The sequence below is a fragment of the Coffea arabica genome, chromosome 3e (genome assembly GCF_036785885.1).
Source record: "Coffea arabica cultivar ET-39 chromosome 3e, Coffea Arabica ET-39 HiFi, whole genome shotgun sequence".
Lineage (NCBI taxonomy): Eukaryota > Viridiplantae > Streptophyta > Magnoliopsida > Gentianales > Rubiaceae > Coffea > Coffea arabica.
In genome coordinates, this window is record NC_092315.1 from 38,155,303 (window position 1) to 38,166,778 (window position 11,476).

General features: G+C 37.0%; 1 protein-coding gene and 1 pseudogene across 1 annotated transcript; both read right to left on the minus strand.

Moving 5' to 3' along the window:
- Positions 1-390: 390 nt before the first annotated feature.
- LOC113737597 (protein neprosin-like) lies at positions 391-2,466 on the minus strand (annotated as a pseudogene).
- Positions 2,467-3,785: 1,319 nt separating this feature from the next.
- Positions 3,786-10,943, minus strand: LOC113737598 (protein neprosin-like). Its single transcript, XM_072083862.1, has 7 exons — positions 10,786-10,943; positions 10,546-10,632; positions 10,153-10,434; positions 9,834-9,995; positions 9,640-9,693; positions 9,001-9,147; positions 3,786-4,157 (listed from the first exon to the last, which is right to left on the minus strand). The coding sequence occupies exons 1-7, from the start codon at positions 10,912-10,914 to the stop codon at positions 3,786-3,788; spliced, it is 1,233 nt and encodes a 410-aa protein (XP_071939963.1). The 5' UTR covers positions 10,915-10,943.
- Between the last annotated feature and the right edge of the window lie 533 nt (positions 10,944-11,476).

Sequence of the window (11,476 nt, forward strand, 5' to 3'; positions counted from 1 at the left end):
CCTGGCAAAACTATTATTTCTGGTCCCAGCTGAGAAAACTGCCAATGAATTTCACAACTAGAATTGGCACCCACTAAAAACCTCGTCCACCTAAAACTATTTGCAACATAATTCTGGAAATGATCAATCTTAGTGCCAACAGCCAAGTCTGCAAGAAACAAGTAAACTACAATGCGACACAGGTTGCAAAGATCCCAAACTCAGAGCAGAATGGAGCTATTAAATTCCAGACGTCCTAAACCAAATGTTGATTTCGCTTCTGTCCTAACTAAAGCCTTAACTAGGAAAATGTCCAAACATTGAATGAGAATGACTGTAGAATATGAAGCCTCGCCTGAATGCTTTTCATTGCAAAATTAGGACCAAAGTTCATTTTTTATAAACCCTCAATGAAAACTTCTAAAATGTTTAGAGGCACCGGTAATTTCTACCAGGCCCTCCATGATAAAACTCAGGATCCGCTATAGATTCACTGATATAAAATGTATCATAACAATCGTACTCATCAGCATAAGATGTATCATAACAATCAGGAAATCTTAGAGCTCCAAAACTTTCAATAACACGCATCCTCTTTATGTAGCTTGAGTTGCCGGATACCCAGTCAGAGTATTGTCCGCTGCCCATTTGCGTTGCAGTATGAGGATGAGTTCCAACTCTGGTGCTGTAAACTTCACCGCCCCGTTGAACGGTTACAGCATGGTAAGATAACAAATTAAAGAGTTCCTTAGGCCAATATCCTATATTGACTCTCTCCATAATTTACCCACCAGTTGCCGGTATTTGGATCCTGAATTAAGAGAAGAAAAGATAAGAAGATCATGAAAACTAAGCTTTGTGAAAATTAAGATAAAAGCAGATGAAAAGAGGGTCAGATTTTCACCTTAAAGATAAAAATAGTTATCTGAGATGGAAGTCCGGTAGGATTTGATATGGGATATATAGCGGCACCAAGTGCTATATCCTTGCTGACTTGTACAAAACCAGGCCAAGTAGCATCAAAGCAACCAGTTTTGACGGAACCATCAACCTAGCAGATGATTAGAAATAGAGACTTCAGCTGATACACATCACCGATCTATGGAGAAAAAGTTTTACAGAACTTAAGCCAATTATCCCATCTTAGATTAAAAGTGCTCGTAGTATGGCAACTATGATCAGATTAGCAACGTGACATAACAGGGCGGATATAGTTAATGCTCTACAGTTTTCATCCCATAGTTAGTGAATCAAAAGTACAATAACTTGCCGTCCAATATGTAAAGAGTCTAGTTTGTCTGTCCCCATAGACACTTGGATTCACCTGCAGCATTATGTTTACTTGATTGAGACACATTATATTCTCAAATTAAACCATACACAAAAGAAGAACTTCACAAAATCTGGAAAAGATGATAGAAGCATAAACTGACCGCCCACCCTGATTCAATGGCTTCATACTGCTTTCGAGGACCACTTTTGAGGGCAACCTGAGAAGTAGTGTACTCATCATCTAGTTCAACAGAAGGATTCCAGACCTTAATATTTCCTTTGCGTCCATAATATGCAAATCCCTCGGCGTGCAATATTGCCAACTACATTGATGTCAAAAAGTTAGATTTGCCATTTATGGTTCTGTCAATTAGCAAGTCATTTATGCCTTAGGCAACAAATTGAAGACACAAATAGATACTGTTAACACATTTATCAGATTCATGGCGTCCATACTGAGCGATTTATTTCTAGAAGGTATGTATGTATTCTTGCTCTCCATGAAGGGATCAGGGATGATACTTGGTTTCTTTCTTAGATGATCATCAACTGGAGTTTCTTTGCTTTTGCTATTATTTGGCATCCTCCTGATGGGAATAGTCCCTTCAGGACAGCTTCCACTTCTCTGCCATAGCTGTGGTGTGGCATCCACGTGTAAGTCTTTTTCTCTTCCATTTCTAAATGGTTCCAAAATTTCATTTTTATTTTTTGTCACCATTGTTGGATCATAAGCTGGTGTCATCTGGAAGTGGAAAATGCACTGGATTAATCAATGTTATGTGTAAATAGGTTTATAAGAAAATCTCATTGTCGAGTTATCTCACACAAGAAAAAGAGACCTGGATTTTGTGATTTCTCAGGGCTGGATGCTTGAAAGCAGGTTGCTTGTAGATGTCAATGCAGTCGATTACATCCCCATCTTCACTCTGAAAAATAATAAAGACTGATTTTGGTTGAGTTTCAATTTTTATCAATTAGGAATTTTCTGGAACTGCTGCAAGGAATTGCTTCTGTCCTGAAATTAAAGCCTTAACTAGGAAAAGAAAAAAATTTGAATGAAAATGACTGTGGAATATGGAGCCTTGCCTGAATGCTTTTTACTGCAAACTTAGGACCAAATTTCTGCATTGAGCCGGAGCCCTTCTCTAAAACTCCCCTGCCTATTACGGCCAAAGTGATTTGCAGCATTAGAACAAACATCCATTTGATCCCCATTACCACTGTGAACTGAAAGAGAAAGGAATCTTGGATTTTCAGGAATTGAAGGTAGACTGTCTCCTTGATTCTGTCTTGACCTGAATCAGAATTCTAATTAAGAAATTCATCAAATCTATTGGAGAAGCAGACAAATGTGGTTCATGGCATTTAATAGGATCTTTTACATTCACGAATACCTGACTTACCTTCTCGATCATTTGGATTTCATTTACATTGTCACATGTTCTCTATAATAGCTTGCAAAAAGGCCAACTGGCAATTAAGATGTCTAGTTTAATTCTTGGTACTGTTAAATTATAGGACTACTGAAAACCTTGGCTGCTGAAATCAGGTTCTTGAAGGCTGTCTGATGAAACTTTGGCATTTACTTTCCTTTGTCTAAAATTCTAGACTACAAAATCAAGACTGAGATTTATCGTTGATATCGCCCTCGGAAAAAACAGTCAGGAAGAGATAAGACAACATTAAACAAAGAAAGAACAGATTTTGCTATTATTTCAGATATGGGGCCACACTGATTATTTACGGGTAGGATTGTTGTTTTAGTTGTCTGCATCTCAATTACTATCATTAACCGTTGTCTGCTTTATCAGACTTTGAGATTATATTGAAGTGCTATAACTTTTCATTCACTCAATATTAAGTTTTAATATTCAGTCTCAATGTAAGAAATGTACTTTCAATTCTGTTGCTAGATTGTTGTTAAATGTAGATAGTTTACTGGCATATATAGGAATTTATTACTGGTTAAACCAACAATTGAAAGTACACTGTTTCGCAATCTAGTGTAAACACGTAAAGATTATATATATATATATATATGGAAACGACTATTTTTCTTGAGAATTAGTAATCATATGCTCAGCTGAATATGTTAACTTGACAGAGAAATAAAAAACTGTTGCTGTATAAATCCAAGTCCCAATTCCAACACTTCAGGTTGGTTATGTATACTGGTGGATGTAAAAGAATTAGTGCTTTCCTAGCAGCATTTTATGCTCTATACAAATAAGGGGAAAAAACAAAAGAGGAAATTATAAGACCTCATATATTTGTAATTTTCTTCTAGATTTTTTTTTTATATTGACCTATCAAAATAAAGAGATATGTACATATCAAAATAAAGTTATCAATGCAGTCTTTTCCTGCGATGTCTGTCACAAAATATTCCATCTATTTCACCTCAAATGATGTTAACTTGTAATGCTGGATCAGGATAATGCCTGAACTGATAAACAGAAGGCCTTCATTGCCAACATTTGCTCACTAGAAAACAATAATTCTTATAACCTGTCAGTGAATTTGCTGTAGTCTGTCTAAGGGCACATGTAACTTCTACCAGGCCCTCCATAATAAAACTCAGGTTCTGGCAAAAATGTCCATCTATAGCGTGCATCATAACAATTGTACTCATCGGTATAAGAATTAAGCCAGTCTGGGAATTTTATAACTAGAGAATTCTGAACAACGCGCATCCTTCTTATGGTTCCTGCATGCCTGTCAGCATATTGCCCGTTGCCCATTTGTGTTGCAGTGTGAGGAGAAGTTCCAACTCTGGCACTGTAAACTTCGCCGCCCCATTGAACAATTTCAGCACTGAAAGATAACTTGTCAAAGAGTTCACCAGGCCAATATCCTATGTAAACCTTCTCTCCATAATTAACCCACCAGTTTCCAGTAAATGGGTCCTCGAAAAGGGGAAAAAAAAAGAAAATAGGAAAGAAGTGATTGGAAGATTCTAAAAGCTGAGCAATATGGAAATTAAGGTAGTATTAGAACGAAAAAGGGGCCAACATTTTGTTAGAAGTATTTACCGTTGTTAATTAATCATATTTGTTTATGCTACCTAATTAGTGGAGTTAGTGGAATAACTAGTGGGATTAGTGGAGTACCTAGTGGAGTTAGTGGAGTTAGTAGTGGAGTGAGTGGAGTTATTGGGATAGTTAGTGGAGTTAGTGGGATAGTTAGTGGAGTTGGTTTAAACTCTATAAATAGAGTAATTTCATGTTATAAGTTGTGTGAGTTTTACAAAGAAATAAACATTTGTCCTTTGCTTCTCTTATTATTTGCCTCAATATTTGTATCAGTGGTACCAGAGCTAGGCTAGTGAGTGAAAACAAAAGCGAGTTGTGAGAATTGTAAATTACGATGGCCACTGACAATTTTGTGCAGCCAGCAATTCCTCGCTTTGATGGTCACTATGATCATTGGAGTATGCTAATGGAGAACTTCTTGAGATCCAAGGAGTATTGGCAGGTTGTCGAATCTGGAGTAGCAGAGCCAACAGCCGGAGAAATATTGTCAGAGGTGCAGAAAATGGAGTTGGAAGCATTGAAACTGAAAGATCTTAAAGCCAAAAATTATCTTTTTCAAGCTATTGATCGAGCCATTTTGGAGACAATTCTTAGCAAAGATACCTCCAAACAAATTTGGGACTCCATGAAGAAAAAGTATCAAGGAAATGCAAAGGCGAAGCGGGTGCAGCTTCAAGCTCTTCGGACCGAATTTGAGACTTTACGCATGAAGTCAAGTGAATCAGTCACTGATTATTTCGCAAGAACGATGGCAATCGCTAACAAGATGAGGATCCATGGAGAAAACTTGAAGGACGTCACCATTGTCGAGAAGATTCTTCGATCAATGACAACAAAATTTAATTTTGTTGTATGCTGTATAGAGGAATCGAAAGATATTGATGCAATTTCAATTGATGAGTTGCAGAGTTCTTTGTTGGTTCATGAGCAAAAAATTAACCAGCAAGAGAAAGAGGAGCAAGCACTAGTGGCTTCAGCAGAAATTCACTCAACATGGAGAGGAGGCAGAGGCAGAGGCAGAGGCAGAGGTAGAGGAAATAATGATCGTGGCAACCAACAACAACAATACCAGCACCAAGAAAATCAATTTCAAGGAAGAAGAAGAGGACGAGGAGGCTATTCATTAACAAATCAAAGGCCAAAGTCAGCAGACAAGTCCAATGTTGAATGCTACAAATGTCATAGGTATGGTCATTATCAGTCCGAATGTCGAACTAATTTGAATAGACAAAATGGAGAAAGGACTAATTTTGCAGAAAAAGAAGAAGAAGTGTCTCGTTTGATGGTGTGCCACATGAGTGAAGAAACTCAACAAAACACATGGTATTTAGACACCGGTTGCAGCAATCACATGTGTGGAGATAAGAAGGCATTCTCTGAATTGGACGAGTCATTCCGTAGCACTGTCAAGTTTGGTGATAACTCTACAATTTCTGTTATGGGAAAAGGAAGGGTAATTATCCAAGCTAAAGAAAATTCTTCTACCCACACTATTACTGATGTTCTTTTTGCTCCAGACTTAAAGACAAATTTGCTTAGCGTGGGTCAGTTGCTCGAAAAAGGGTACGAGATTTCAATCAAGGGTGGTGTATGTCAGATTCGAGATGCAAAGTTGGGCTTAATTGCTCAAGTTAAGATGACGGCAAATCGTATGTTCCCACTCGATTTGCAGAATTTGACTCATTCATGTTTCTCGACAAAATCGAAAGATGTGGGATGGTTATGGCATTTTCGTTATGGACATTTGAATTTTGGTGGACTGAAAACTTTGCAACAGAAAAATATGGTAGCTGGTTTACCTCAAATCACAACTCCTTCAGAAGTTTGTGAAGAATGTGTTATTGCCAAACAACATCGAGATAGCTTTCCAAAAGGAAAATCGTGGAGAGCAAAAAATGTCTTGGAGCTGGTTCACTCTGATCTATGCGGACCCATAAATCCGTTATCTAATGGTGGAAAACGTTATTTTATGACGTTTACTGATGATTATAGTCGAAAAACTTGGGTCTATTTTTTGCAGGAAAAATCTGAAGCATTTTCAACGTTCAAAAATTTCATGACTCTTGTCGAAAAGGAAGCAGATAAATTCATAAAAAATTTTCGCAGTGATCGTGGTGGAGAGTATAATTCACAAGAATTTATAAATTTTTGTGAGGAGCATGGAATTCAGAAGCAGCTTACAACCGCTTATACACCGCAGCAGAATGGTGTTTCAGAGAGGAAGAATCGTACAATATTGAACATGGTGAGGAGCATTTTGACAAAAAGTGGTGTTCCAAAAAATTTTTGGCCCGAAACTGTCAACTGGAGCATTCATATATTGAACAGAAGTCTCACACTTGCTGTTAAAAATATGACGCCTGAGGAAGCATGGAGCGGACGGAAACCAACAGTGGATCACTTCAAAATTTTTGGATGCATTGCCTATGCTCATGTTCCAGAGCAAAAGAGGACAAAACTAGACAACAAAGGGGAGAAATGCATTTTTCTTGGTGTTAGTGATCAGTCAAAAGCTTATAAGCTTTATAATCCTATCACCAAGAAAATTGTCATCAGTCGGGATGTAATTTTTGATGAGGAAAATTTTTGGCCATGGAGCAACAATATTATTAAACAACAAATACCCGCTGATTTCACAGGAGTTGATGAAGGAAAAAGGCAGCAGTTGACAGAACAAATTCCATCAAATGGTCCAGATAATGTATCAAATTCCCAAACAGTAGCAGAAGATGAAGGACGGCCTCAACGTATTAGAAAAAGACCTGCATGGATGATTGATTATGAGGTAACTGGAATTGATCAATCTGAAGACCCACTTACATATTTTGCACTATTTTCCGATTGTGATCCTACAGTTTTTGAAGAAGCTGTCAAAGATTTGAAGTGGCAGAAGGCAATGGATGAAGAAATTGCAGCTATTGAACGAAATAACACTTGGGAGTTAACCAATCTTCCAGAAGGACAAAAATCTATAGGTGTCAAGTGGGTGTACAAGACGAAATTAAAGGAGAATGGAGAAGTTGACAAGTACAAGGCACGTCTGGTAGCTAAAGGCTATAAGCAAGAGTTTGGGGTGGATTATGGAGAAGTCTTTGCTCCAGTCGCAAGGCATGACACGATTAGGATGGTGATAGCATTGGCAGCTCAAAATTCATGGCCTATCTTCCAATTGGATGTGAAATCAGCATTTTTACATGGTGATTTACAGGAACATGTATTTATTGATCAACCCCCTGGTTATGTGAAGGTTGGAAGTGAACATAAGGTATACAAACTCAAGAAAGCATTATACGGATTAAAACAAGCCCCGCGTGCTTGGTATAGTCGTATAGATGCTTATTTTTCTGAGGGATTTAAGAAATGTCCATATGAGCATACACTTTTCATAAAGATTGGAGATGGAGGTAAATTGCTGATTGTTTGCTTATATGTTGATGATCTTATTTTTACTGGGAATGATAGTGCCATGTTTGAGAAATTCAAGAAATCTATGATGGCTGAATTTGATATGTCTGATCTTGGAAAGATGCATTATTTTTTGGGTATTGAAGTGGTGCAATCTGCTGATGGAATTTTTGTCTTTCAAAGAAAATATGTGCAAGAAATTCTGAACAGATTTCAAATGTCGAATTGTAATTCTGTTAGTACGCCAGTTGAAGTGGGTTTAAAACTCATCAAAGAACCAGGAGGAAAGAGGGTTGATAGCACCCTTTACAAGCAAATTGTGGGAAGTTTGATGTATTTGACAGCAACTAGGCCTGATATTATGCATGCTGTAAGTCTTATTAGTAGATACATGGAAAGTCCAAGGGAGACACATCTTCTAGCTGCCAAGAGGATTCTTCGATACTTGCAGGGAACCATTGAGTATGGATTATTTTACAAGAATGGTGAAAAATCAGATTTGTTTGGTTTTACTGACAGTGACTATGCAGGCGATTCTGATGATAGAAAGAGTACGTCTGGGTATGTGTTCATGATGGGTTCAGCAGCTATTTCATGGTGTTCAAAAAAGCAACCAATTGTTACGTTATCAACAACTGAAGCAGAGTATGTAGCTGCAACCGCCTGTGCCTGTCAAGCAATTTGGTTAAGGAATATTCTTGAAGAGTTGCATTTCCAGCAAGAAGGAGCTACTACAATTTATTGTGACAACAGTTCTGCCATCAAGCTCTCTAAAAATCCAGTTCTACATGGAAGAACCAAACACATAGATGTGAGGTTTCATTTTCTAAGGGAGCTCACAAGGGATGAAATAATTGATTTTTTCTACTGCAAAAGTGAAGATCAGATTGCTGATATAATGACCAAGCCATTGAAGTTATCCACGTTTCAGAAATTAAGGAAGCTGCTTGGAGTCTGTGCAGTTAATAAATCATATTAAACTGAATGTTTGATAAACTTTCAGTTTAAGGGAGGAATTGTTAGAAGTATTTACCGTTGTTAATTAATCATATTTGTTTATGCTACCTAATTAGTGGAGTTAGTGGAATAACTAGTGGGATTAGTGGAGTACCTAGTGGAGTTAGTGGAGTTAGTAGTGGAGTGAGTGGAGTTATTGGGATAGTTAGTGGAGTTAGTGGGATAGTTAGTGGAGTTGGTTTAAACTCTATAAATAGAGTAATTTCATGTTATAAGTTGTGTGAGTTTTACAAAGAAATAAACATTTGTCCTTTGCTTCTCTTATTATTTGCCTCAATATTTGTATCACATTTACCTTAAAGATGAAGATAGTGATTTGATATGGAAGTTCATTAGGCTTTGATATGGGATATATTGCAGCACCAAGTGCTATATCCTTGCCAATTTGTACAAAACCAGGGCAAGTAGCATCAAAGCAACCAGTTTCTACTGAAGCATCAATCTAACACAGTGATGACAAAAAGCAGAAAGCTTTCTTGTTACACATCAAGTATAGATATCAACAAAAAAAATTTTACAAAAAAAAAACCGATTGCTTTCTTTCTCCATTAAACTTTTGGAACTCCAAGGTTCTTTTTTTTTTTTTTTTTTTGTAGGTTTTGATAACAAAATTAGGAAAGCCCACCGTCCAATATGTGAAAAATCTTGTTTGTCTGTCCCCATAAACACTTGGATTCACCTGCAATATTGTAGATTTTAACTTATCAAGTAGCATCAAAGCAACCAGTTTCTACTGAAGCATCAATCTAACACAGTGATGACAAAAAGCAGAAAGCTTTCTTGTTACACATCAAGTATAGATATCAACAAAAAAAAATTTACAAAAATAAACCGATTGCTTTCTTTCTCCATTAAACTTTTGGAACTCCAAGGTTCTTTTTTTTTTTTTTTTTTTTTTTTTGTAGGTTTTGATAACAAAATTAGGAAAGCCCACCGTCCAATATGTGAAAAATCTTGTTTGTCTGTCCCCATAAACACTTGGATTCACCTGCAATATTGTAGATTTTAACTTATCAAATTTCCGTAATCGTCTCAGACTAGAGAAATGGAATTAAGACAGGAATTTGACAAAATATTGAAAGGATAAAAGCTGCATGGAGACGAGACATTTTGTTTGCTGATACTGACCGCCCGTCCTGATTCTATGGCTTCATACTGGTTGTAAGGGCCGCTTTTGAGAGCAACCTGAGAAGTAGTGTACTCGTCATCCAGTTCCACAGAAGGATAACAGACCTTAATATCTCCTTTGGCTCCAAAATATGCATACCCGTCAGTGTGAAGTATTGCCAACTATTTTGATGTCAAAAAATCAGATTGTCATTCATGCATGATGGTTATTTGATTCAGTACTGAAGCCATTTACATTTAAATTTTAATCAACATGCAGCAAATTTAGTTCACATAAGTATGCATTATGCCCTTGTCATCAGATAAATAGCCTGCATACCGAGTGGTTCGCTCGTAGAAGGTTCATACTTTTGTTGTCCTTACACCGGTAAGGGGAGATAGTCGGTTTTTTTCTTGCATGACCATCAACTGTAGTTACTTTGTTTTTGTTTTTCCTTGGCACCCTCCTGATGGGAATTGTCACTTCGTGGCAGCTTCCACTTTTATGCCATATCTGTGCTGTAGTGGTAATATACAAGTCTCTGTTTCCTTTATGATCAGATGCTTCCCGGGTTTCTTTTTCATTTTTTGTCACCATTATTGGATCATAGGTTGGTCTCATCTGGAAGTGGAAATTGCTCTAATTTGATCAGAAGTAATGTGTAAAAAGGAGTTTCATAAGACTCATGAATCACAATGTCGAGACTAATTAATTTGACATGGGAAAACAGACCTGGATTTTGTGATTTCTCAACGCAGGATGATTAAAAGCAGGTTGGTTGTGAATGCCAATGCAATCAATTACATCCCCATCTTCGCTCTGGAAAATAATGAATGAAGGGTACTGAATTCAGCAATTCTGTATTCTTTATCACGTAGAACTCTTGTGAAACATTTGCAAGAAATCGCTTCTCTTCGTTAATTAAAAATTTTTTAGTAAAGAAGAAAAAGAGAAGACTATATGAAGCTTTACCTGAATGCTTTTTACTGCAAACTTGGGACCAAAATTCTGTTTCGAGCTGGAACCATTCCTTGGGACCCCTCTGCTTATTGCTACCAAAGTGACTTGCAGCATTAGGATAGACATCAACTTGATCCCCATTACCAGTGAACAGAAAGCTAAAGGAGTTTCAGATTTTCAGAAAATGAAGGAAGATTTTTTCCTTAATATTTATCTTCACCTGAATTAGAATTCTCACAAATTTCTCAGATCTATTCGAGAAGTTGACAAATGGGATTCATGGTACTTAAAAGAAGCCAAGACATTGATGAATGCATGACTTACCTCCTTGATCATTTGGTTTTCATTTTACTTTGCGCATTATTCTCCATAACAGCTTGCTAAAAGGCCTGCTGGAAATTAAGATTTCAATTTGTAACTTTGGGCACTGTAAATGAATAGAGTAACCAATACTCCTCTCTTTTAATTTTCACTTTCAAGCATGCTTACAAATTCTTCACTAAATTTTTGAATTTCTAGTATTGTAACCAAAGCCACCTGCATTACAAAAGAGTGAATATGCATATCTATTGACAGGAAACAAAATAAAAGGGCAAATTTGCAAGACGAATATGTTAAAAATACTAACCTTCCAAGTCGGGTTCTTGAAGGCAGTCTGATGAAACTCTGGTAGTTACTATCCATTGTCGAAATTACTAGACAA

Bases quoted from the DNA above. Each gene is read 5' to 3' on its own strand.
- LOC113737598 (XM_072083862.1), bottom strand. From the start codon at position 10,914: ATGGGGATCAAGTTGATGTCTATCCTAATGCTGCAAGTCACTTTGGTA. The intron at 10,633-10,785 runs GTAAAGCTTCAT...ATTATTTTCCAG, and splicing joins TTGCAGTAAAAAGCATTCAG to AGCGAAGATGGGGATGTAAT. The intron at 9,694-9,833 runs GTCAGTATCAGC...ACAATATTGCAG, and splicing joins CCATAGAATCAGGACGGGCG to GTGAATCCAAGTGTTTATGG.